Source organism: Platichthys flesus, chromosome 13 (genome assembly GCF_949316205.1).
Source record: "Platichthys flesus chromosome 13, fPlaFle2.1, whole genome shotgun sequence".
Taxonomy (NCBI): Eukaryota; Metazoa; Chordata; class Actinopteri; order Pleuronectiformes; family Pleuronectidae; genus Platichthys; species Platichthys flesus.
This window is the reverse complement of record NC_084957.1, coordinates 9,772,813-9,800,797: the sequence shown is the minus strand read 5'-3', so window position 1 is coordinate 9,800,797 and position 27,985 is coordinate 9,772,813. Positions and strand designations below refer to the sequence as shown.

The window sequence follows — 27,985 nt, the reverse complement described above, 5'->3', positions numbered from 1 at the left end:
CAACAACAGTGTTACCACAACTGAATGTAAAAGCGAGTCACACGCTAGGGGTATGTAATGCATGTGCACACTAACATATTCACACATAAAAGGTGCAGGTCCAGTAGTAAACAGTAGAGGGCGCCCATTGCAGAGGCTTTTCACTTTCACTCAGTTTCTTTTACAGGAGATTATCCCTCTTTCTAAATCCCCCTTTGCTCTTCAGTGTTTTCATCCTTTAACTCTTTTAAACCAAGAGATTCTCATTTGAACTGGACCAGTATATCGAGTAAAAAAAGAGGGAAAGCAACAGAGAATAGATTTTTACATACACCATTACATTCACCATGAACCCCCCACCCCTGTCCCTGGCTGATATTTGGTACAAGCCATCACTTGCCACAGGGCTCATGTGTCCACACTCACAAAACACACTATATTTAACATTTTCACTGTCGTGTTTCGGCCCCTTTCACATCCACGGTTAGTTTCCTGGACGACCATGTATCAGACAACTCTTAATGTTTTTTTAACAGCATTTAAAACAGATCTGTAAATGCAGATTGTTTTGGGGAATCATGGGGACAGGAGAGCACTTGGAGACATGTCAACAAACAGAGTTATACACGTCCAGGTGGCAACTGAGGGCACGAGGAAAGCGCCGAGATGAAGCACGTTCTCCTTGGAAAACGGAGCGTGGGAGAAACGGCATAAAAAAAAACGTCTTTGTTTCTGCATTTTGAAGCAAGACTTTTGCTGCTGAGTCTGGATTCACAGACTGTCAGTGAAGATAACAGGCTCATGAAAACCGTGTTTGACCTTTCATTGGAGCAAATAATGAAGAGCTGCCTCTCTGTTTTAGTATTATCTGTGTTTCTGTTGTTTTAGTGTTTTTTTCTGAGAGCTCTGAAATCCTTTCTTACCTTGATTCTTTAAATGCCAAACGACAGATTCATCTTAAATGGCACAACCGCGCAAATGGAGACATTAGCATTTTAAGGTTTTTTATTTGATCCCAATCGATTTTGACTTCTTATTGCTCGAAGCAACCCAAAATTGTTTAATAGAACGTTCAAGGGACAGTTCTCCACAGCTTTTGTCCTCCAAATAATCACAGTAACAAAAGAGTCAGATACAGCTTGTAATAACTCGTGATGCCAGAGATTTGACTACAAGGCCTTCAACAGCAATCAGCCCAGCCTCTGTTTGTCTTTACCAGGTCTGAGAGGAGCAAACCAGTGTGGAACTCAATCCAGCCATCTCAGGAACTCATCCTGTTGGGATAGGCAGTTCATTAGGTTGGCACGGTGAGGTCAGGTTTCCTATCCCAAACTGTGAAACAGTGTTTTCCAGCAGCCTTGTTGTGCTTGTGCGACCGTTTGAGTGGATTTATGCATTTCGCCGCCTCAGATGCGAACCGGGGGGCAGCTGGGGGCCGTGAGGGGCACTTGAGAGCCGCAGTCGTAGTCGAGTTCGGCCATCCGGGAGCGGCTCATCATGCGACTGTTGGAGTACACGCGTCTGTCCGTCTGCCTGTCCCTGAAACTCCTGATGTAGCTCTGTGGACAAACAGAAGATGATGAGATGAGATGTGAGTTTTTAAGTTTAAATTCAACATTTTCTAAATTTATTTATTGTGAAAGTCGAGCTAGCAGACAAACAAAACCCAAGAACCAGGAAGTCAAAAGCTCCCTAAGATTAACATATTGAAAAATATATCAAAGAGTACACACCACAAACTACCTTGCCATGTTAAAGAAAGTCTATCTGTTTATCTTGATCCACTCTAATGTTTTAATTGGTTATTTTTTGGGTTATGACCCATGTCTCTACAAAATGTAATGGAAACCGGTTAAGTCATTTATTAAGTAAACCATGCTTAACGAGGACGGCGGTGGTAAGAATTTTACCGGTGACAGCACGTCTCCATCGAAGCGTCTTTTAGGGTTGACCTTGCGGTGGTAGCCAGGCTCAGTCTGCGGAGGAGGGAGTTTAGGTGGCTGGGTGCTCTGGGAGCTCTGGGAGCCCTGGGTTTGGTGATGCGGGTGGGACGCGGCTGGGTGGTGATACTGCTGGTGGTGGTGGTGGTGGTGGTGATGGGTCTGGGCCTTCTGCTTGTGGCCGGTTTTCGGGGTCTGTCGTTTCTTCTTCTTCTTGTTCTCCCGCTCCTTTTTCAGCTTCTCTTCACGCTGTCGGATACGCATGAGCTGGACCCTTCGCTGCTGACGACTCAGAACCACTGTGAATGGAGACAAGAGAGTTGTAATAGGATGTAGAGGAAGAGAATAATATATAATAAAGCAGGAGGGAGGGAGGGAGGGAGAGGATGATTCAGAAGGTTTAATTTAGAAGCAAATACGACCGAGTGAGACAAGAGGAAAGGACTCTAAAGACTAACAAGAAAAACAAGACACACGTCCAATAAGACGAGATATTTTCAATCAGTTCTTAACTGATAGTGGTGAACTATCCTTCATGGGTTTATTTTAAATATAGGCCTCATTCTATTCAGAGTTTTCAGACAGAATAATTGTCCTCCTCATGTATTCGCACTGAGCTGCTCAGTCTCCTGGCATATTGTGAGTGGGCGAGTGTGTTCGTGTTATTTTCACACCCTCTCCGTCGGAGGATGTTCAAAATCCATCCTGTCTCGCTGTACGCCGGCTACCCATGTGAAATGTTTTGGGTGTTTGCAGGCATATTGAATCCTCTGGTTTATAATACAGTACACGTATCGTCAGGGTTCTGTTTCCTGTTCATTACCTCAGGTCAAAATGTTGCCTCGAACGAGAGGACCCCGCTGAACTCCAGGAAGACATGATGTGCTGCATGCGCCACAGTTACCGCCTGTGTGCCTGCGTGTATGCGTGTGTGTGTGTGTTTGGGAGGGGTGGGGCGTGGGGGGGTAGAGTAGGGTAGGGTAGGGTGTGTGTGCAGAAGGGTTATGATGTCTATTGTTGTTTCCTCGTGCGGGCGGACAGCTAATGAGGCACCATCTGCCAAGGAAACTGCTTAATGATACCCCCTCTTTTCTTTCAGCCCTCTGGCCACATGCTACCGTGTGTGTGTGTGTGTGTGTGTGTGTGTGTGTGTATGTGTGTATGTGTGTGTGTGTGAGAGAGATAGATCTTTGTATTTGGTATTATTCATGTTGCGGGGACCAACATCAGTCGCACATTGAGGAATGTCTTGCTCATCTGCACAAAAAAACAGTCCCCATGAAACTTTGATGTCGAACTGAAGATTTAAGTTGAGGTTTAGGTTAAGGTTATGGAGTTAGGGTTGGTTAGGGTTAAACAAGTAATAGTTTTGGTTTAAGTTAGAGAATGTAGTGTCCTCAATGTAATGCCTGAGACTTCACCTGGGGGTCATGGCTGATGTTAGAATTAGAAATACATTATGACAAGATGTACAAATAAGTAACAGAGGCAGGAAGGCAGAATGAAAGAAACAAAGACGTGTGTGAGGTTGATTCATTCGAGCCCGCGTCCTGCTTGTTATTCCATCAACTGACGGACAGATCATTTTCCTGTCTGCTCTACTTGGGTGCTCTGCTTGCCCATGGTGCCCCAGTTTATCATCGTCACCCTGCCCCTCCCCCAGTACACCTGCTCCCTCTTTGCCCCGCCACATCATTCCCCATCCCGCTCTTGTATTTATCAACACGCTGTTCAATCATTTATAAAGGACACACTGTATAGGTTCATAAGGACTTTCTCCTTATCACTGACAAAAACATACATAGTTTTTTTGAAAAAGCTTCACCCTCAATTTTTCTTTCCATCATCTTCCTAAACAGCAATAAGCTTTTCTCTTTATCGTTATTATTATTTATTTTTTACTTCTGAATTATTGTTGAATATTACATTTCTTATATATATATATAATATACGTTTTCTGTGTGGGTCCCACAGACTCTTTATAAGGATGGACAACACATCTCCTCCTCCTCACACTGTCCAGAAATTGAGCCAAAACGAATATGAAGGCTGCCATCTTGCACATTGGGAGCCAGAGTCTGTGCAGTAGACATTTCATCTCACTTTCATAGCATCAAATAAGGAACCAAATTCCTACATACAATGACTGAAATCGTCTTTTACTATTCTACGTATCCTTCTTCTGTACATTTTTTAGTCCACACTTCCACCATGTGTCCTTCATATTTCTTCCTAGGGCTCCTTCCCCCACATAGCCTTTTTCTTAAAACAGCACAAAATAGCTTCCTCTATATCTGTACCCACTCCCTCTGACTGGATGTCATGACAGCCTGCTATTTAATCCCATTATTTCAGGCCATGTGTGACTTCTTCTCAGATGTTGTATAAAACTGAACATCACACACCCGAGCATGTGTGTAACAATGAATGTGATGTGAGTTTTCAAGCTTTCCTGGAGTCAGTACGTGAGCGAGTCTATATTACCGTCTCTGTCTCTATTGTGTGTGTGTGTGCGACCATGCCATCTGTGTGGTTGCTTTCCGAGCAGATGCTGTTTCCGTCAATAACACATTCAGCTGACAACACTAATGTTAGACTGTCCCTCACACATGCTCACTCTCACTCTCACTCTCACTCTCACTCTCACTCTCACTCTCACTCTCACACACACACACACACACTACCCCCCCCCCCACACACACACACACTGTTCCCTGCCCTCGTCATGCTTATGATTTCCAAAGCAATGAAACTGCCCATTTAACAAATGCAGGACAGCAGCTCGTTGAGGCCTTTTGTCCAATCGATACTGAAACAGGTCTCATCGACATTCTGTTGACAGCGTTCAAGATTAAACCTTAAATCAAATTTAAAAGAAGTTACTATAATTTTGGGTCAAATTGGCTAAACTGTTATTTGTCCCTGTCATTGGTGTTATCAGTGGTAAAAAATGTAACATGCAATAAAAGTTGCATTGTACAGAATTTTTTAAAATATATCATCCTTACCGAACTAAACACTAAAAACTATTTTAGGTTGTTTTTTAATTGGATGTCTTTCAAACTTGCCGTTTCTGCCATTCAGCAATTGTCCCATATGTGTTGCTGCCTTTCTTCTTCACATGACCTCCACTCCCATCTGCTTACCCAGTTCCTTTATCTGCTCCCAGTCCTCCTTTACACTGGTATTCTTGTCGTATGCCAGTGCTTTCCAGTTGATCTCATCAACATGTGTATAAGAACCTGCCTTCATCTGCAGGTACCCTGCCTCTGTTTCTGTAAATCTGCTCATGTTCCGAAGCGTGCTGCCTTTGCACCCTGTGGGATTTGTTCGCCTGTTTGGACTGACTTCAAAATTGCTGAATAAGCGGCTTTTTGACAAGAAATTCTAGTAAAGCCTGCTGCGCCTGCAGGTGTCTAGATTTGAGTCCTTGGCCTTGTTGCTGCTTTATGAACTGTAGCAACTACATGTTTTCAGATAATTGCTGTTTCCTATTCTGTTACTGTTAAATGTACCAAGGGAAACTAATCTCACAAGATGTTGTTCTTTTCTGGTTGTAAACGCATTTTCATGTTTTTGTTTTTGAGTTACATTCTCATGGTGTGTTTGAAAACCTGATGTTAAGGATTAGAAACAGACAACGGTTTGTTTTTAAAGGGTCGCAACTCAAAAAAGGTTGAGAAATACTGTGGTGTGCCAACCAACCCAATGTCTGTCTATTATATTAGCTTTTGAACCTTTGAATTATAATCATAAAAATGATATGATACAATATAATATGTCTGTATGCTTCTGTGTACAAGAGCATCACTCACCCTCTGTGTGAGAAAATCCCTCTGCAGTGACTTTCCATTGGATCAGCACTCCGAGGAGGGCCAGGACAGGCCACACCCCCAAGATGACCCACGTAAACCAGCACACTGGCTTCTTTGGCGCCACCTGCAAAGATCACAGTTCCAGTTTTAATCTACCAAATCATAACAGCTCGGTCAGTCCCATGTAGAAATGTCATAACTCTGTGTTGGATCATCTTGGGTTGGCCCTGTGATACACTGGCAACCTGGTGTACCCCGCCTCTCACCCAATATCTGCTGGATTGGCAACAGCTGCCCCAGCTACCCTTGAGAGTATGAGCAGTATAATGGATGGATGATGTTTTTCAGTATGTCTTCAAAATTTGTGATATGAAAGCACAGCACACAATACAATACCAAAAAAAAAAGAATGATAAGAATAAATGTGACTGTTTGCATGTGAAGATGAAACCGAATCAAAAGTAATGATTTCTATCTTGGATCTGTGTTTTTCATCTGGAAAGATTTGAACCAAATTAAATGTCAAACCACCAACTGCTCCAGAAGGTTGTGGGTTTAATCACCAGACACTTCTGACTACAACTCATTGTCTCTTCTCCACTAGGCAGATAACAAATGGCCTGATGTGAACACAGTATGTGGAAGGTTTGAGGGAGGTGGTTCATTTTCAGGGCTCGTAAAAATAAAACACAGAAGGCTGAGAAAGGACAGAAGTAATTGATCCACTCTTACTGTAACTCAGCCTGTCTTTCCCGCATCCTCTCATAAATCAAATGCACAGGGCTCTCAGATACTGGCCCACCCCTTCCTCTTAATTCCAACCTGTGGGCACGTGCCAGCCTCCTGGCAAAGTTTTGCTCTGCTTCGAGTTGTATAAGTGTATAAAAATCCCTGATGTTGTCTCCCCTGGAAGGTGATCGATATTGTGAGGTGTTTTTTTCTGTCAGTCTGTTGTTCTCTCTCCCACTGACATCTCTCACCTAGGCAAACAGCTCAATAGAAAGCTCAGGGAAGCAGTAATGATGTTTGATGTCCACACATGCCAGCTTTCACACATGACCGCTCTCACATAAATAGAGAACGCTCTCAGAACAACATGCCTCCGAGGTGACTTAAGGTAAATGAATAGCCCCTCTCCTCGTCCCTCTGTCGCTAACAGACAGACGGACGCGGGCGAACGTACCCTGAGTCTCTCGTAGACGTAGTGGACCAAGGCGAACAGCTCTATGAAGTAATCCACGGTGACAGTGATGATGGCGGAGCCAAACGTGGCGGTGGAGAGGGTGACGAAGCAGCACTGCCACTGAAGTGTGAGGACGGCGAACAGTGTCCCGGAGCCCAGGAGGATGCCCAGGGGAACCCACACTGTTTTGGGGTGATAGAACTCCTCCATGACCTTAGAGAAGGGAAGAGAGAGGGGGGTTAATGTGCAATGCAGACTCATCTACATACCATACGTGCTTTTTTCCATCACAAGAGAACATTCCTGTGACGACAGCACAATGTGATCACATTGAAGCCATTTTTCTCAAATGCTGATCTGAAAAGAATGATGTTTTACTGCTCTTACCCAGGTTTATAAGTAATTTAAACACATGAAGGACAAGTTTCAAGGTTAAACTGCATGTTCCATAACTCACTAATTACCATTAGACATCAGCTAACGTTAGCAATCAGCCACTTCCTTACCATAAAGGGCTGTTTTACCTTGAAGCCTGTGAGTAGAATGTATGTGATCTAGCCGAATCAAGTTAGCAACGTAACGTTAGCTGCCGTGTCTTTTCAGATGACCTCAGAGATATTCATGTGAACTCACTAAGGTTATGTCACATTCTGCTGACTAGAAAATATTTTTGTCTTTATATTAACTAAACAGTTTGTTTTAAGCACAAAGCATTGGATTTTGTATTTAGCATTAGCTGGATTCCAGTGCATTTTAATTATTAAAACATCTCTCTCACTCTATCACGTAACAACGCTAAACAGGGACTTTAGCGAGGAGGTGTCTGAATGCTAATGTTAGCTGTTTTGTAATGGGAGCTAATGAGTAACCTTGAAACGTGCACTCTCCAAATTGTAACTGTCCATTGTCTTTTCATTTTCTGATCATGTAGGGACCTGTGTGATACGTTCTATGCTTAGTTAGTATGAACATGACAAAAAGTATCACAAGTGAAGTTTTATCATTGCAACCATTCTTTTTTTGGGCATCTATATATGAGAATCTAAATCTAAAACGTGGCCAAACAAATGCGTCTCACCACCAGCGAGGCCACTCCGAGCAGCAGGCCCAGCAGCAGGCCCACCATGAACAGCCCCACGCTGCGGACCAGCATGGTCACCAGGCCGCACAGGGTCCCGATGCCCAGGCCGATGCCGACCGAGGCCTCCACGCTCAGCTGAGTGTCCATCACCCGCTCCTTGTAGCACAGCATGAAGATGACCACGGAGCCGAACATCAGGCCAGTGAGGAACAGCACCGCCTTGAAGCATCGGTAGCCTGAGAGGAGAGATGGGAAACAATCGACTGGTTCTTCCATTGCTTTTCAAAATCCAAATGATGTTATACATTTAAAGGATAAAATACTACAAGGAGGATATGATGGGTAAGGGAGCAGTATACTGTGCGTGTGCGTGGAGAGCTTTTTCCTCATTGGAGGTGGACGCTCCTTCTCATTTCTTTATTTCCCCGTCGCATCCTCCCTCCTGTCCTTCTTGGCATCCTTTGCTTACCAATTTACTCCCATTTTTTATTTGCTTTATTGCAACGAAAAACTGAAAGAAAAGACTCTGAAGCAGCAAAAGTTCAAATGATCAGGAATTTAAATCTACTTGGCCCTTGCCTCAACGTCTGCATCTCCCTTTATTTTTTTCATTCTCCACCTACTTCACTGACAGGACTGTGTCTCGGGGGGGAAACCGGCATCAGATTGTTATCTTTGTGTAATCAAGCGTTGAACAGCTGAGCCAAAACAATACTCTCCCTCTCTCATCCGACCCAGCGTCCATGCGCCTCCCTTGGGACCATACCTCTTTCATTCGGTACACTTCTTCCTCCTTTTTATTTATATATATTCCTCCTCTACTCGTTCTTGTGTGTTTTCCCGAGACAGCTTTCAGCCACATTGCCTTTAAAAAAGTGTGGGGATAGCCACACTACTGTGTTCTACACAAATCTGACATGGAGTAGCCAGAGCATTTCTAGAGAACCTGAAAAAAAAAATATTTCAGCTTCCATCACAAATTCCAAACAATGTTCTTCCAGCTTCTTCTTGCTGCTAAATGCAAACATGTCTGATGTTAGCGCACTATTACGTGACGTAAAGCTGTGTATTCAAAGTGGGCCAGATCGTGGCCTTTTGTCTGAGGGCACCCTGAGGGCACACTTGACATTTTCTGCCACACTTGTCTTGTAGGTCTACAAATAGCAGTGTTCTTTGTTTCTTTTCTTTTCCACCCAGCGGTTTTATTTCAGGGCCAGAACCACCGCGGTCTAGTTGCATGCTGTCAACGTCGTGGGCCAACCTGTTTGTAATGCAGGCACTGCCGCAAATACTTTACTGGGACATATAGAGTGAATGTTAATACTGGCTGTGTGCTCCAGTGAATCCCATTCTGTCTATTTGTATGCATAAAGCCAGCTCACGGCTTCAACATACCTCAATATTCAGCCAATAACACTGCATACCTGTTGCCCATAACTCTGTGCTTATATGTTTTCTTGTTTTTTTGTGTATAACACAAGAATAACAAGATGTTTTTTAAGCCTTACATGGAAATGATAGTGTTTGTTGGACAAAATAGTCAATAAATGATTCACGGATTCATCACAATGAAATATACTCTGATCAAATGCTCTGTTTGCTTGACGGGGGCGACAGAGTGATGCAGTGATTAGCACGATCGCTTCACAGCAAGAGGGTTTGAACCTCCGGGCCGGTCGTTCTTTCTGTGTTGAGTTTGCCTGCCCTCCCTGTGTCTGCGTGGGGTTTCTCCAGGTACATCAGCTGCCTCCCACAGTCCAGAAACCTAAAGTTTGGGTTAATTGGCAGGTCTACATTGCCTGTAGGTGTGAGTGGTTGATGGTCTCTTTGTATTGGCCCTGTCATGGACTGGTGAACAGGGTGTTGCAGCCACCCTCAAAGGAGAAGCTGTTCAGGTTATAGAGGGATAAATAGATGTTTGTTTGAGAAACTGTTTGTGTGTTGTCCGAGGTTTAAAGCTATGGTATGTTATCTTTGCAAAAAAGCAAACATGCCTCACATTGGCACTCTCGCCAACTACCTGACAACTGCCAACTAACTTCTGGCTATTGTCTTTGCTTCAGTGATGTGAGTGTCCCTGCCTCTGTGGCTTGTGAAGATTCCAGTCATGTGCAGTGAGAGGACACACAAGTACGACAGCTAATCATTTCATTTGGCCCTGCGAGGAACATTGGCTTTTTCTAACTTTTCTTTCAGACAACTTTTGTTTATACATGGCTATCAGGAAATGGGAAGGATTTCCACATGTAAATAAATAAGGAAACAACTTACCAACCCTACCTTAATGTTGTTTGTACGAATGTCTACCTTCTTCTCTGAGAACCTAATTTATATGTTGGTCAGTTACTGATGTATTGCAAAGTCGCTGTGACATTGACAGCTGAACTTTTTCTGTCTCAGTCTTTTCATGTTGTTTACTGCCTGCTGAAGGCAAACACTAGCATGCATCTGATCTTGTTTGCCTGCATCTTTGCAGCTGTTTAGTAAATCATCATTAACTTGCATAAAGAAAGCGAGATGAACATCTGCTGCAAGTAAATAATTATACATTCACCAAAGCCAACTCAAGGCAATATACAGTAATAAACATACCCTTGGACAAGATGCATGAGACATTCTGAATGCATGGTTATTATTTGAGCATTTTCTCTGCTCACGTGCAATTTTCAAGCCATCATTGTTTCAGTCACAAAGAGAACCCTAATGCCTCTATTTGATCGCTTTTAGCTGTAATGACTTTAGATCCATATGCGTTAGAATGAGACCATAATACTTAGGATGCAGTGAAATACAAGCACTCCCTAAATCTGGGCACAGAACAAAAGCTCCTGGGAGGAGTTTGTGTCTCAGCATATGAATGGACCCATGCATACAGTCCAAGTTTTTAAAGGGCACAGAGGAATAAAAAAAAAGAGAAAAAAGACAACAGGGGGTCCACTGCCAGTTCGGGTGCTTTTGATTAATTTTAAAATTGCCTCCCCTTTTCCTTTCAGCTGTGCTGCTGCAACATTTACTTGAAAGACTCGAACAAAATCAGCAGCAGAATATGTTTTTTTCCTTCATAAAAGACGGCAGACAACCCAATCTTTTTAAGATGTGAGCAATTTCGGTGTCGGCAAATGGAGATTCAAGGTTTTGATTTCAGAAATAAATATTATCATGGTGTATTCCACCCTACTTACTCACTGACTGTACGATAGTATGTTAGTCCAGTCTACAGACGTAAGTGTGCAGTATTGACATTATTGACACTGGGTGTGACGTTACACACCCAGTAACAAGAGAACCCCTCTGAGCCGCTCTTAATGACAGAAACATGATCAACAGTAGATCATTGCATGGCCCCTGCTCATGAAGAATCCCAGCTTCATGTCACTTTTCAGTCATCCCATCATATCAGTCGAGAACGCCCAGGATATCCAGTTGTTTAAGGGAGTTGTTTTTTCTTTGCAAATACACTAGAGGCCCTTTTCAGATGAAGGTAAAAGCTTCATGATCGCTCAGCAGCGTGGACTAAATACAAATCCCATTCATCTTCTGAAAAGAGATCTTGATTTTCAGCCATAATTTTGTAACCGTCCATTGTAGGAGGTAGAAGGCCCATTCATTCCTGTTGAAGAAGTGTTTGGCTTTAAAGCCGTGGGACCGTGCCACACTCAAGGAGATCCAGCAGAACCCATGGTTGAACTAATCCTGATCACCACAACTCCCCGAACCTCACACCCTTAACTCCCTAATGTGACTCTATACCACTGTGATGGTTCAGCTTCACATTTGAAATAAATTATAAAATGGACTCACACCACTCTCATTAAGTGTTTTTTTTTTCTGTTTTGTTTGCAGGAAAAAACTACTGGAAGAAATACAACTCAAATTGATTTGGCGAGGGTCAGGAGAGAACCCATTACATTCTGGGATCAAATTTAAAGCCATAAAATATAAGACAACAACATAGTTTGCTTTAATGGAAAAAGAAGAAAAACACTATCAACATTAGCTACATTCAGCCTCCAGACATCTCTCGCATTGTCTCCCACAAACAGCTATGATGGATGATTTGACATCATTCCGTCAAGCTATTGTTGACGTTTACTCTTTTCAACATCTTGGCTCGTGAATCATGGTGGCATCTGAACGTGGATTAAGATTAAAATATGCATTCTCACATAAGAGTACCATTACTGGCACTACCTCTATCATTACGTTTGTCATTACTGCTACTTTATCTCTCACAGACTTTTGTTTGTATAACTAAATTTGAATCATTGATTAATTGATTGAACAGGCAATGACAGGTATCTAATCATGTGCATGAGACACTTGAGAGGACATATTAATACCGGCTCTGACTGTGTTGCATCGCCACTTACCAAAGAAGCAGTAGATGATTCCAAAGAGGCAGCACATGGAGCAGACCACCGAGGGCACAATCTCGTACCTCCTCTCGATCTCCTGGTCGCACTTCAGCCCCACCTCCACCAAACCCAGCAGCTTGCTGGTGGAAGTCATGACGGCTTGAGTCAAGGGGGGAGGCATCGTTCAGAGGTGACAGGGGAGGGCAGGTGGGAGGGACTAAAGGGGGGCGTGTCGGGGTGTTTGGATCAGCGGGCCTCACCCATGGGGACGTCTACCTGCACACAGGAGGTATAGAAAGAAAGCGAAGGAGAGAAAGCGAGAGAAAGAATGAAAGAAAGACAAAAGAGAGGGGGAGAGAGTGATTATTGATTGCTCATTTTAAGTTCTCAACACTGAGTGCTGACAGAGCAGCTAGCATCGTCTATAATTTTGAAAAAAGAAACCAGTCAGCACAGCACAGCCGCCCTCACCACTCACAACCACCCGAGAAGATGAAATGACTGCATTGAAAGAAGAAAACTACAATTCAGGCGCTATCGTTCACTCTGACACGCAGCACACTGCAACACACACTGAATAGTTGCCACGGGAAGATAAACCAAATGCATTAGCATGAATTTGCATGATGTTGGAAATTTGACACAAGAACTGGTTCTTTTAAGTTGCATTTGCATCTCTGGTAAGTCCTGATTTGCTGCTTCTCTGATCATTCAAGTAATACATCAGCAACAACACAACACTATACTGTACCACAATACTATAAATATACTGGATATATAACTTTACTATATAACTCTACTATATGGCGAGTTCGCCATTTTGTACGAACATTTAATGAAATTTATTAAACCCTTTATAGTGGACTCACTGTATCCCATATTTTCATTGTGAAAAGTAGTGAAGTAGCAGTAGTATAATATTCACTAACGGAGCAGAATATACCTTAATGCATTGCACTTAGGGTGTTGACAGGAAGAAAAATGTACGGAGAGAGGAGAGGAGAGATGGCAGCAGCAGCAGGAACAGCAACGGCCCACCCTGTCGTACTAATGTAAGTAGAGCAGCGCATCACAGCTCAAACTACGGCAAACAAGTTTATTTCTACATTTAAAGTTGTTCATTAAACGTGTTTTTTCTTAGCTTAAAGTATTAATACTAAGTGAACATTATTAAGTAAGTGAATTAATTTTACACCCGCAAAAAGTATTGATCCCGACCTTAAGTCAAGTGAAACACTGTTTTTACTAATCTAATCAAACACACCACAGAATTATTGCAGCAGTAATTCAGTCTGATATCATTTCACTCCACTGACTATGAGTATTTAATTGACTTTAAAGTTGCCACGGGGCAAATGGAGCTGTTGTTATTACACTCTGTGTCCGTTATGAGCAATTACAGCTTTCACAAAACATTTGTATCCCTGGTGTGTAATGTATATTACACCTTTCATCTAATGAGAGGCTGTTTAGTTATTCACTGTGACATAATGGACTGCGGCCCAGTATTGATAACTTGATTCCTAATTGATCTCTTTGTGTTCTTTGGCAAGAACCCACAGCAACACTTACGTTCATCCCATTGGTTTAACCCAGAGCAAAAATCTAAAACATCAAAAACTACACACACACTAAATCATGAATCTGTTCAAATTAAAGCTGTATTTAAAGATGCATTATGATTACTCCAAGAAACAAGCCGTGTACCTCTTTTATGCAGCCTTCAGGTGTGTTCTGTCTCCACCATGATATCTCTTACACTGGCAGTCACCCAACTGTGCTCAATCTTTACACAGATCTTCCTACTCTCAGCGGCCATGCGTGACTCCAAGCCTCCTTTAAAACCTCTTATCTATTTGTTTGTAACACAAAAAAAATCATAGCAATAGCAACTACAGCACTACCTACTGCACTCAACACCCTCTGTGCTTTTGCAGCCCCAGTGGGTTGGAGATCCCAAATTTAATTTAAAGTTTCTGTTACTCTGGATCCATTACCTTAGTCTGGTTTTCTCCTTCAGGTCAATGCACCTGTCATGTCAGAGAACAGAAGACAAACTCATTGCTCTTGCACATGCAAACACACAATTGTGCAAAGGGTGCACGCTTGCATTACACTGGGGAGGTAAGCCCTTCCTATTCCATATTGACCTGGCAGGTGATGATGCACTGTGACATGCCGGCACAATGGCACACACACACACACACACACACACACACACACACACACACACACACACACACACACACACACACACACACACACACACATCATTGTCTGAGTAAATTTCAGTTTGACCCGTCACTTTATTGAGTGCAACAAGCTCAACAGCAGCACTGCAAGAAAAAAAAAGAATCTCTCATACTGGGGAGAGCTCCACCAGTTGGACGCACAACATCAATCAATGTCTTCTTGCAGCATCCAGCATCCAATAAGGTGTAGCGGTAATGGAAGTGAGGGGAGGGAGTCTACAGTGCAATTAAAACAATCTTATGGCAGGTTTAACAAGTGGCACTCAGTGAGATATAATATAAGCTTGTATAATAGTCCACTGTGTCTCGATAAGTAATTGTTCAAACAGCCAGACTGTCATTAAATGTCAGCTGCTGAGAACGCTGCACTAATCACAGCCACTTCCATCGGATCCATTCCCGTATCAGCAGCTCCCACCTGAGTCTGTGCCGCTGGGCTTCCCTGTCACCACTAATAACGAATTAAAAGCATTAATATATAAGCCAATATTTAACATTATGATTGTACAGCGTGACTGCTGCTTCTTTGGGGGGGCGGCAGAAGTACATGAGTCATAGCTAATGGAAGTTGATTAGCATTAACTTTTAAGTTTAAATACAGTCGTCTTCATAGGCCATATGCATCCTGTAAAAAAAATAACCGGGGGGGAAACGTGTGATGCTTTATTGATTTGTGGAGTTAAACGTTCAGACTCATCAGGTGCAGAGCAGCACTCCTGCAGAGCAGAAAACCTCAGCAGAGCACATCCGTATTGACAGGAGAAAGTCAGCTGTCCGGTTTATTGAGCGAACGCCCTCCTGCTGACCAGCAGACTTCTGAATCCATGACAAACGAGGTTCATTATAACCGGGTGCACATGAAGTTACTGTATGTGGTGGCTTCAATGGCAAAGCCGAGAAAACGTTGAGGGTGACCTTTTCGAAAAAAACAACCCCTGGATGAAAATCTTCAACAACAGCAAAGTGCAATCAAAATTCTGTTAAGTGCAGAGAAATAACAATAACAATAAATATCCTGTGTTGCGAGGTCACATCGCTGGAATCTGATCTCGATGTAACTTTCAACAAAAAATTTGCATCCATTTGTATTCTGAGTCAGAAACCCGAAAGCAACTGGAGGATGTCCAACTCATAATTGTCTGTCTCGGGAAGACAGACTCCAGTGGTGATACAGATTGTCAAGGCTGCGGCTTAGTTACACCACAGGCTCCCTGACTCAGGAGGAAGCTCCAACTGAGAACACATGACAAGGCACACTGCAGCACTGCCAAGAAGAAAATGGCTCAGAAGAGGGTGTGCGCACAATTATTTGTTCTCTGAAGCCGTCTTCCTGTTCTTATTTCTTTTTCCTATATTAAATATTCAATAAAAATATTGTGAATCAAGAATTTTTCTGAAAATGCTGTGGGTCGCTAATACCTTCAATCGCCTGCATACCGTGCACATTTTCAGCACAATCTGACATATTGTTCATATTTTTAAGATTTTATATTTTTTACATTACATTCTATTGAATAGTTTTGTGCTACAGTACTTACTGTCCAATTTCCCCTCTACTTTTCTATTAAAAAATGTTATGCACCAAACAACAAATCCAATTCCTTGCAAGGTAAAAAATATCTTGGCAATCAACACAATTCTGATTTTTAAAGTCATATAAATTGTTTGAAATGTGGTAGGTTGCTCGGTCACACAATGCTAACACCCAAGCTACATGCTACGTTTTGCAGTCAATGACACGTCCATGCAGTGAAAAGAACAATCTGAAAAGGCAGTGCCAGGGAGTTAATTCTATTTCAGTGAGTTGAGAAAAGAGGAGGAAAGTAATTCAATCAAACACTGAGCAGAAATCAAGTTTTCAAAGTTTTCAAAAAAAATGTCATTAGCTGACATAGGAAGTCAGACCAGCACAGTAAATGATGCTGCTTGAGCCCTATGTCCAAATTGGCCCAGTCTTTCTTTCCCTTACAGCTTTATAAAACTTCATTAAATGACCAATCCTCAGTTTACTTTACTCGAGGGGAACGTTGGCTTCAACATGTGGTTTTGTCAGTTCTGACCTGACACTATCTCGTCTGACTGCGACCACCACAGAGAGATGACACGACTGGAAAAAGCCAGAGAGGTCAGAACAAGAGGGAGTGAAAGAAGCAACACATTATGCAACAATGTCACGTCCTGTCTGTTTCTATAACAACCGGCAGCGGTGTTACGACCCTGCGAAGAGGACAGGGGGCTGGTCTCCATGGGAATGTGCATACTAAGAAGCATCCATGATGGTTTCTTTGAGGCTTCTGGCAACAGACGCTCCTGACCTCTTGACCCTTTTCAGCTAGTGCCTCTTTATAATTCACCAACAGATTATGGAAGCCACTGAGCCTAACGTTAGATCTACAATGAACGGTTTATTATAACATTTAACAGCCCACTTTCTTGATAGTTTTAACCTATGCTAGCATATAACTCTGCAATGTGAATGCCCATTGGTCTGTTGGCTGATATCACAGTATCATAAAAACCTATTGACTGGTTTATTTAGCATGAAATGTTGGACTGACGTGCATGGTGCCCTGAGATGATCCTTTCGCTTTTCATGTAGCGCAATCATCACCTCAGAATCGTTATCATTTGTCTCGTGCTTCTGTTTGTAATCAGCCATAATACAAAGTAGTGTCATTCCCCTCAGTCCCGTTCTATTTGCAAATATTAACTTCTCTTCAGATCTGCACTGACAGCTAGCACAGCACAACAGCTATGATGTTTGTCCCGAGCATGAAGCTGTGTTTGACGTTACCTTTTTGCTAATTTTGGCAAATGTCATTGATGCTGGCTCCTCAATGAAAAGCAGCGAAAACCACCAGGAAAAGAAGAAGAGTCACTAGCCTCAAAAACTCACAACAGAAGACATACCAGCATAAATAATGCAGGAGAACAGTCTTTTTATTACTGTTGATTTCTCTGTGTGACAAACAACAACAATGCACCTATATGTCACTGATCAGTGCCAAAGCTTCATGTTACAATAGAAACCATCGAATTGTCGATCTTATTGTTACAGTGCACGGCATTCACACTTTCATAAGACGAGCATTCAAGTTGGCAGGCGATGACACATCTTTCTATTCCAATTGTTTTTGTCTGAGATTAGGATAATGCTGTAACGTCAATGTGAGCACATTGCTCCCTCTGCTCTTAAACACCTCTAAGATTTCATTTCCATCTGCTCCCCGCAGTGGGAACTCTCTGCAGTGAAACCAACGTCTGAATGTTCTATCACTGGCTCATTTGTCCTCCCTGCTGACACATGTGGGGGCAGTAAATCACACAGCAGTGCCTCTGACACAGATCACAGTGCACGTGATGATTCGCTCAGCCATGTCCCGGTTTGCATGTCTCCGTCAGCCGAGCAGGTCGACAATGTTAGGTTACATATCAAAACCGCTGACAGCGTAATAACCGTTCGACGCGTTGATGCGCTCTCTGCTGGAGTTTACGCTGCGGCTCCTCCCTCCTCCAAATGGTTAGCGAGTCGGGGGGGTCACAGATCAAATCTGAGCACTGCTGGAAGTGTAACAAGGTTTTTTATGATTTGTTCTGCTGTACGCCGACTGGGGTCTCTCGCCTAAAAACTGTGTTTGCTATTCAAAGTGCAGTGTGGCTCTTCCTCCACCGCTGTGTGTGTCTGCCCACAGATCCGTGAAGTGTACGTCTCCGAGAAGTGGCTGGAGAAAATGTTATCTGTCAATGAGTGCCGTGTTTTGATTGCTTCTGATTTTGAAAAACAAAAACAACAGCGCCTATTGTACTGGAAATACAGGACGAGGGGTGCATAAGTGGTTGTGCCTGTGTTTTCGTTTTAGGTGTGTGTTTGTGTGTGTGTGTATGTGTGCGTTTGTGTGTCAGCATGAATATTTCAGAGGCCCCGCACTGAGTGGCGGTGACAGAGCATCACCAGAACGAGGACACCCTGCTCCCCAGGGTGGGGATTGGAGGGGTTGGGTAGAAAGTGAGATGGGGGAGAGAAAGACAGTTGGAAAGGCAAAGAGAAAACCGGGAGGGAGGGAGATATTAGAAACATTCAGAAAGAGAAAGCAGGGAGACTCAGTACACACAAGTGTGATCTTAATGAAAAAGAACTACAGAGATAGTAGGATAGATTTTCCCTCCTGGCAGCTTCAGGTCAGCTTCCTGCCTTTTCATTGTTCAACGATCAGTGTTCAGTACAAAGAATCGAAGTTCAATTGGCCTTTGGACGGCTTTTGTTCAATTGTTTTTTCTGCAGGGGCGGATCCAGGGGTGGGGCAAGGAGGCACAGACCCACGCAGATGTCAGATTTGTCTCAATAAAATTATAACTTACTAACAATATTAACAATTATCCTACAATTTGTCAAGTATTGTATGTTCTAAATTGTTTTGAAGTGCACAAAGTGCTTGTAAAAGGAACAAATTTCAAAATATATTTTGATATATGATACATAAAATATATAATGACGTGTGACTTTGCTCAAATCTATAGAGCTAACAGGAAACAACGTCTTAAATATGCTTCTTACTGAATCAGGAATTGAGCATGGATGTTTACCGCCCCTGATCAAGAAATGTCCTAGATCTGCAGCTGTAAAATGAATTGTCGAAAGCGATGGAATATTTTGTTTGCGGTGGTAAGAGGAACACAAACACAAGTTCACCTCTGTTGTATGGTGGCAAAAAAAAATCTGGGATATCTACAGTATACCTATGTGGGATGCTGTGCATAAGTCTGAGACCACATTTGAATGTGTTATATAATCTATATATCTGGTATGAAGAGTGGTATTGATATTTAAATGCACTTAGATGTACGTAGGTCATTAGATTTGATAGGCTGTTAAATTAAGCCTATAATGTTATAGTCCCTTCTGTAGTGTAGTGTATAGTAAGTAAACAACTAAAGAGGAGAGATCAGAAGTTTTTACAGTTGACTCGGCTAAAGCAGGATTGAGATTCAGTCTAAGGTGAAATGTTTTAGACATTAACCTCGTTAATGCCTCTAAAGCTATTACAGAGAAATCAAGCTTGTTCCCCCTGGTGAGGTTAACAAGATACTGCAGAGCAGATTAACACAGAGGTGTGAGAACAGAGCTGATACATCATCTGATATAAACTCAATACAGATTTATTGGTATCGCTTGGCTATATGAGCTCAGAATTTATCGAAGGAAATGATAAAGAAATAAAAGATATGTTTCCATAAAAGACTAATTTACTTTTTAACTTTAAAATGGCATGCCCATTACATTCCATCAACAACAACAGTATAGATCCCGGGAAATGTGATTATGACCTTTAAGGTCTCCAGAGAATGAATTGAGATGAATGTTAATGGTTAATGACCAAATTAATTATATTTCTTTCACCCTTATTAAAGCTAGCATGTTACATTAATTGCTAAATATAGTGTATATTGTGTATCCAGCATGCTTGCAATACAATTGTGAGTATGTTAGCATTTAATTCAGAGAATTACAGTGCCTGAAGCATCACAAAAGGGATACTAATGATACTACCAATAATAGCTATAATAATATTAATATCTTTATTTATATAGCACATTTTAGAACAAAGTTACAAAAGCACACATTATAATAATACATCATATCAGACGTCTTCGCTGTCTTTTTGGTCCCTAATCTTTTTCCTGTCAGACCATTTATTGGCCTGCTCCTCTGAGCCAGCCTCACATCCCCAGTCTGATTCAGGATCATGATTCTGAGCAGAGGGACGGTTACGGCCCTGTCATGGTTACAATCTGCAATCTGTCAGCACCTCCGCTCTCTTTCTGTTCTGTGTCCAGTGTAGTGAAGGAGAGAGAGAGAGAGAGAGAGAGAGAGAGAGAGAGAGAGAGAGAGAGAGAGAGAGAGAGCGAGAGAGAGAGAGAGAGAGCATTCATGTGCATGTCACAGCGAGTATCAGTGTTGCTGATGTCATGGTTACTAACAGGATGACTGTGTTTCCATCTTGCCCATCTGTCGCCAGGGCTGTGTTGGTCAGTGTGTGTTCATGTCTGTGTGTCAGTGTGTGTGCATGTCTGTGTGTCAGTGGGTGTGTACATGTCCGTGTGTCAGTCTGTGTGTACATGTCTGTGTGTCAGTGTGTGTGTGACAGAGAGACGGACTTAGAGAGTTACAATCTACTCAGCATTTGACAGAAATCTATAAGCAATAAAACCAAACAATCCAGCTCAGCACCTGCTCGGAGAAGCTATGTAATTAAAGGTCCATTGTGTGAATCTATCAGGAAACATTGAATACAATATTCAGTGTTATGTTTCAATAGTAACTAAGAATCAATGTGTTTTCATGAGCCTTTAGAGCCAAGTGATCCTCCATGAGGCCACCATGTTAGACCACAGTAGCCCAGAAGGGACATAAAAAGCATCGGCTCTAAAAAATATGTTTCACAGTTGTCCATCATCTACAGGCCGTCCAATAAGATAGATTTTTTGGAGGGGAGAGGGAAGGTGTATTCTGCAATCTGCAACTTCACCACTAGATGCCACTAAATCCTGTTAACAATGCAGCGTTTTATTTGAAGAACACCACAGGTAACTAGATTCCTTTGTTATACAGGATAGAATAGGACGCTCTTTAATGTGATTAGCTTTAACGCTAAAAGGAGAAGCTTATAAGAAAAACAAGTTTAAACTATTGAAATGCATTTCATTCCTCCACATTTTCTTATCTGCACCCAGATAAGCACAGCGCTCTCCATCATGCATACATGAATTTAATTAACTTGTATTTTGGTATTTTGGAATCTGTTAAATAAAACTCCACAAGAGGACACTCGCAGGGAACACAGCCTCAGCCAAGTGGTGTGGCTGACTGGGTCGTTGGGTTTATACACAGGAGGGTGATTTGTATGGGAAGCTGAGAAACCTTCTGTTCACTCTCGCTCTCTCTCCCATTGAGCTACAAGTCTATTGAGATGTTTGAGTGACCTAAAGACCCCTCGTGCACTAAGCCACCTACGCGCACACACACACACATACACACACACACACACACACACACTGACTCCCTCACAGAAAAACAAACCACCAAGACAAAGACTTAATGTCCTAATTTTTTGTAATTTCTGCTCTTAGCCGTTCTGCTCTCCATGCATCCATTCATCCATCAGTCCATCAACAAAGTAAAGGAATACAGACTGTTTTTCCGTGCAGAGATCGCCGACATATCTTCAGGTGATGCACATGTTGTGTGAGATGATCTGAGGTGCGCGTATGTGTGTGCGAATGTCAGTGGCCTCAGCATTGATCCACCTCTAAGCCTTGGTCATTGCTTGTGGCCTGAAGGTGAACCGACAGGGGAGTTAAGAGGCTTTCATCAGATTAGGGCTCATTCTCCGTCTTTCATCGTCTCTCTTTCCCGCATCATTTATCTCTGCTGCTTTCTGCGGCTCCGCGCGTCGTCTCTCCTCTTCTCTCCGGACCTACTCTAATCCGCGCTGTTAAATTAGTCTCAGACACCACACACATCCATTTGACTCCTTACCAAACGTCTGTGAGCTGAAAGCGACTGTTGGAAGCATGAACGACTGCATATCCAGAATTACAAAAAAGTGCTTTTTCACAGGCATTCATCTACATTGTTTTTATTTTTCTGGTAACCGGGATAAATCAGTTGACTCTGAAATCTTGAGTAAAGTCATTATTCATAGATTTTCTACATATCTATTTTTGCGGCACTTGATTTTGTTCATTTCTTCCATCTTCAGTGCAGTAACACAAAAAGAAAGACAACATTTATTTCAAAATTTTCCTCTGAAGTCCCAACTGGTATATTTGCTTAAGCAGTAACATAGCAGATATTAAAGCATTCCAGATATTTTTGCATCAATGTAGGTGTGTGTGAGTGTATGTGTGTGTGTGCGTGCGTGTGTATGTTGAGAAGTGGCCTTAGGTGTGTGGGGAGTCAGACCACCAGCTGCCATTCATCCCCATCAATCTGCTCAGCTCCAAATGCCTGGTTCCTCCCTCAACACTCCGGTCATAGACTCTGTTCAGTCAGTCGTGTCTCCAGCCTTTCTTTGAAGATGTATTTCTCTGCTCTCGACAGCCAGTAATCCTGTTTTCTCTGTACCTGCAGCTCCTCGGCCTGACTCCCGCCTCATCTCAAGAATCCAGCTATCACACTGAAACTCTCCAAATCACCACACCGCTCTGGATCAGACCTAAGCTCAGCCTCATCCTCAACACACCAAGCCCACCTGATCTCCTCTGCTCTGGATCCCTCCTCAGATCGGCCCCCTCCTGCACCCAACTCCAGTCTCCCATTCCACCTTACTTTTTAAGTTTTAATAAACCCTGTTCCCGACTACTATTCTGATTTTGACAAGTTTTATCTCATTGTTGAAATCCTCTTCATGTCCGGAGAGTCCTCAATAAAGTTGTCTGAGAAAAAGGCTCTTGTTAGCCTTCCCAAGATCACCAACCCTATCATTAAATACCACAATATAACAAAAATAATAAGTATAAATATTAGCCTCATTAAAGCACTGTAGTACAAGTGGATAATCCACTGTTGTTATTATCAATTGTGCATTAATGTGTAAACAGCATTTGAATGCTGTATCTGGTGTAAGTGGAGCTAATATAACATCTTGAGACTCTGTTGTGTTGTTCAGCGCACTGTATGAACCCCCACTGGACTTAATATGCTCATTAGCTCAACAATAAATGTATTGAAGTCAACTACAGGAACCTCTAAACCGCACTTATAAATATACTTAGGTCCTTTCCACAGTACATGTTTGTCTGGGATGGTGTGAACCCATGATTAGAGACTCTGTCACACACTGTCGACACACACCCACACACACACACGCACATACAAAGATACACACAGTTCCTCTCTATAAAGCCTTGCTCTCTATCTTTCGCTCCAAGCCGCATTGCACACAGCTCTGTCTCTGTAGACTCGTCCTGAATTACTGGATTCAATTGCAGCTCTGTTCTCCATTTGCGCTCTCTCTTTGTTGTGTTTGATGATATTTACCATGTTAGCACACAGTCTAACGTGCAAACAGCATCACTGTGCGTTATGCACGAGGGACGTCCGTCGGCCTCACAGATCCTTTGACCAGATGAAAGTTCAGCTGCAATTCTCATGCAGATGAACCAGTGGAGCAATAATCTTTCTCTAGATTTTGTTCATACGCACAGTATACATACATACAAAGGGCTTGTGTGCACACTTGCCTACATTCACATTCTTCAGATATTGCTTGCATCTAGGAGATCAATTGAAAGAAAAAGCAGACGTCTCTGCCAAGACAGTATGGAGGGAGCCTTTCAGCTACAGACCATCATGACAGCCAAACACACACACACACACACACACACACACACACACACACACACATGAAATGCCACATTGCCAGGGGGCTCTTACACACTGTGAGTCAGATCTAGATAAAACCAGTGGCTCTGAACCTGACACCGTCCTCATTACGCTGATGGAGCACTGACGACTTTACATTTAGTGTATGGAGCTGCTTGCGTCGTTAAGGGGATGTCCAGGTAGCGTACTGGTGAGCTGAATAACAAATTGCGTATCTGTACAAGCACTTTGGAACATGTACGTGTACTGTGTGTATGTGTGTGTGTGTGTGTGTGTGCACGAGAATACGCCAGTGGGAAGGACAACACTGGTGTGTATTAATGGGATTAGAATCGACTTTACCCTTTCCCTTCCAGCTTCTCTTACACTCATCCTACCTCTTTCTGCCCTCTCCCTCTTTTAACTCCTCTCCTCGTTCACCTCCATCTCTCTGTCCACTCTAATCATCCTGCTTAATGTTTATTCCCCGTAGTCTATTGAGGTGGCGTCTTTTGGGTGTCTTCTTTTTCGTTTATTTGTATTCATCCCAGTTGCTGTTTTCTAAAGACAAAATCCACCCCCCCCCCTGCTCTTTTATTCCTCCCACCATGAGTTTCTCAAATAAAATTCTCACTTGCAGTCACTATCTCCCTGTCTGCCCTTTTTAACCCGTCATCTATCTTGTACACAACAAAACACTGAGGCCTGCTCTGTCAGACACAGAAGCTCCTTGTGGATTGTTGGTGCTTCATCTAGAGTCTGAGTCTCTTTGGCTTATGTTCACTTCAGTTACATAACCCGTCGACAAAGCACTGCGCAGTGTAGCAACACAGGCGGTCCATGCATTGTACCTTCTGTGTGAATGATAGACTTGCTGATGCTACTCATCCTCATCTCAATCCTGCGTACTTTTTGTAAAGGCCAAAATGTGGGTTTAAATTAAACAACGTATGTCCCATGCAGACCATCCCTGCTTGATGGGGCTGCAGTTTTGAAATTGAATTAATGGTCTTGAAGAGGTTGAAAAACAAAGACATTTTAATTGTGGTTGTATAAATCTAAGGAAAGCCTGATCTTCACCAGGCTTTTCTCACTTTTCTCATCATTGCAGAAGGAGACATCATTTCTGACTTCCATCCAGACGGAAGGCGAAGCTCCACATGGGGCTGTCTCATTCAGATTTCTGATGAACTCTTCAAAGGCTGGGGACCGAATCCTATTGCATCTCCTCACTCACCTCCTGTCTCTCCACTATGTCTTCATCTATCTTTTGGATTAGATTGGATATAAATGTTAGGATAGATGCTTAACACTTTGATTTCTCTTATGAGCTCCGGCTACAGTTTTTACAGGTGCTTTAGAGAAGCAGCCCAGTTGTCAGCAGAACAAAGGCTTGGTCCATGATGAGGAGAATGGGACTCTAAAAACTGGATGAAAAACAATCTGCCATCCAACAATAAACATATTCATGCTGTAGACCCAGTTTTATCCGAGCTAAAATAGCCCAGTGTGCCCACCTTTGAAAAGCGAAGCTGGCAGAAATGTTTCCATACGCTGACCCCACTAGTGCAGGCAGCTCCAACAACTCTGTGTCACATGTTCTGGGCCTGTTCTCTTTTTTTAGGGAGGGGGGGGAGGATCTCTAAGTTAAACATATGGTGTCACTGTTAATGCGCACCCCATTATTGTCATGTTTGGTTTCAATGCAAAATGGTTACCTAACATGCATGATGACGTTATTGTGTAAACGACATTCCTGGCTATCTGCCTCGTCCTGTTAGGATCGAGAAAGTCAGACGCCTGAAGATGTACGGTTCCACTTGAAGTTAAAATAAAGTACACCCTATAGGGAAAAGTCAAAATTCTACTTTCCTTCCAGTTTTAGGGACTGGGATGACCAATGACCGAGGACCACTGGATTAGTTCAGTCTTCTGTCTGTATTAGGATTGTTACTGCTAGTGAAATTATTGTGGCATAAGGTTTACTATACTATTTATTTGTTATTTGTTTAAATGTCGTATTTTTAAATCTTTATATTGTTTCTTTGTAACCATGAGAGGATATTGGGGGAAGTTGGTTGTGGTCTGGATGCGTCGGATAAATAAGGGCGAACATATCTATGCTCTTGTGTTCACTGGACAGTTCCACAGCACATTCACTAATTTCCTACAAGTCAGATTCAAGGTTCAGCCCAGGAAATGTTTTGCAAACTGAAGGTGAAAATGTAATAACTCCAGTTTCTATTGAGAAAGCCTGTGGGTTGACAACAGAGCAGCATCCAATCCGTCAGATAAACAACAGTGTACAGTCAGTAACCAGCAGCACAGTGTTTTCCTCCCACTCTAATACACTCCATCTTCCTCCTTCCGTCAGCATCCTCTATTTAAATACAGTGCAGCCTTCAAATCTATCATTGTATCTCCAGAGATCTGCAGGTCAGGGAAGTAATTTTTTTCTCTACTAGCCCATGCCTTCTCCTTTTCATGCAAGCAGAAGGCCAAAGTATTCTTTATAATCTGTTATTTTAAAAAGGTTTGGTGCTCATAACTGCCAAATTACAGAATGTTAATACTCTCCATTTTATTTTTTCTTTGCCTCTCACGTGCGTTTGATTTCTTAATCTTCCCTGTAGCAGAACGAAAAGAAGCCAAGCAACGTATATACATGTCTGCACAAATGTCGTTTCTCCCTCTTTTCTTGCAAGACATGGACAGCTGCGCACACATGCTCTTGCACGCATGCACACACACACACACACACACACACACACATACACACACACAAACACATATACACACACAAACCCACACATAAACACATTCCCACACATTATTAACACTGAATAGAATTTGAGAAAAGGAAGCAGCTGATAGCTCTAGTTGTCATGCTTTCCATGCTTTTGTTTGAAACCATTAGGGAACAATACTATCTTGAAATTGCAGGAGTGTGAAAAAGGGAACACACACAAGTTCAAAGCATTGACATTTCCAGTATAGAACTACTGTAGCAGGCTGTGTGCATGGTGCGGAGACAACATTTGCACACTTAACAAAGGGAAAAATCTAAGGAAAAAATGCCTGCACACTAAGCTCAGCAGGCCTTCTGCCTATACTTCCGTCCTATCTACTCTGGTAAACTGCTAATAATGATGATGCTTCATGTGCTATTATTGTTCTCGTGAGAAGAATAGAGGGGATGGAGGGAAAGAGAGAAACCCAGTGAGTCTATGGATAGATAGATATATAGATAGAAAGATAGATAGATAGATAAATAGAGGTTGGTGCACGTGACTTTCCGCAAGTGCAAATCAATTGGACTCCCAGTGTTTACACACTGTCCAACCCAGTTATGTACACAGGTATCAAATTCACAGTTTAGTCCCCTAAATTATTCATTCCCACACATCATGAAGGATTCATCCGGCTGCCACTGACACACTGATACACTCCCAGTGCCTCGTGTCTCTGTGTTTTTTAAGAGCACCAAATGTTCCGTTGACAACAATAGAGAGGGAAACAATAGCAGAGCCGAGGCAGCCCTCCATGTGTCTCTTTCTCAGAGGCAATAACAGTGATTTGCCATAAGGGCTGTGTGTGCTGTGCGCAGCATAATTGGCTTTTGGGTACCATTTTAACATGATGTGAAATGTGCATGGTTCTTATTGATTGTTTGAGGGGGGCTGTTTGGTGGAGATTACGGTCACATTTTTTTAAACCAGACACGGTTCAATACAAGGCACTCATTAAACCCTGTGTTGTAGTTTGAGGAGAACAAAAGGAGCCACTCACCTCAGGGATGCAACATATTGGCGTGTTTATTCCCGCTCCATGGTCCAGTCCAAAACCCAGACAGCCACGAGATAAATAAATCAGATGGATTGAAGACAAGGGTGGGGGGGAGGTATCTCAGTGAAGAGGTTTGAGTCCAAAAAGCAGAAAAGAGCAACTCGCGAACCTCCTTTCTGAAGCGCGGATGAAACAAAGCTCAACTCCTCTTCTGTCTTCTCCTTTCTCAC

General features: G+C 42.6%; 1 protein-coding gene across 1 annotated transcript; it reads right to left on the bottom strand.

Moving 5' to 3' along the window:
• Positions 1-327: 327 nt before the first annotated feature.
• Positions 328-27,985, bottom strand: tmem198a (transmembrane protein 198a). Its single transcript, XM_062402418.1, has 7 exons — positions 27,759-27,985; positions 12,369-12,629; positions 7,996-8,234; positions 6,918-7,130; positions 5,735-5,858; positions 1,890-2,218; positions 328-1,538 (listed from the first exon to the last, which is right to left on the bottom strand). The coding sequence occupies exons 2-7, from the start codon at positions 12,532-12,534 to the stop codon at positions 1,386-1,388; spliced, it is 1,224 nt and encodes a 407-aa protein (XP_062258402.1). The 5' UTR covers positions 12,535-12,629; positions 27,759-27,985; the 3' UTR covers positions 328-1,385.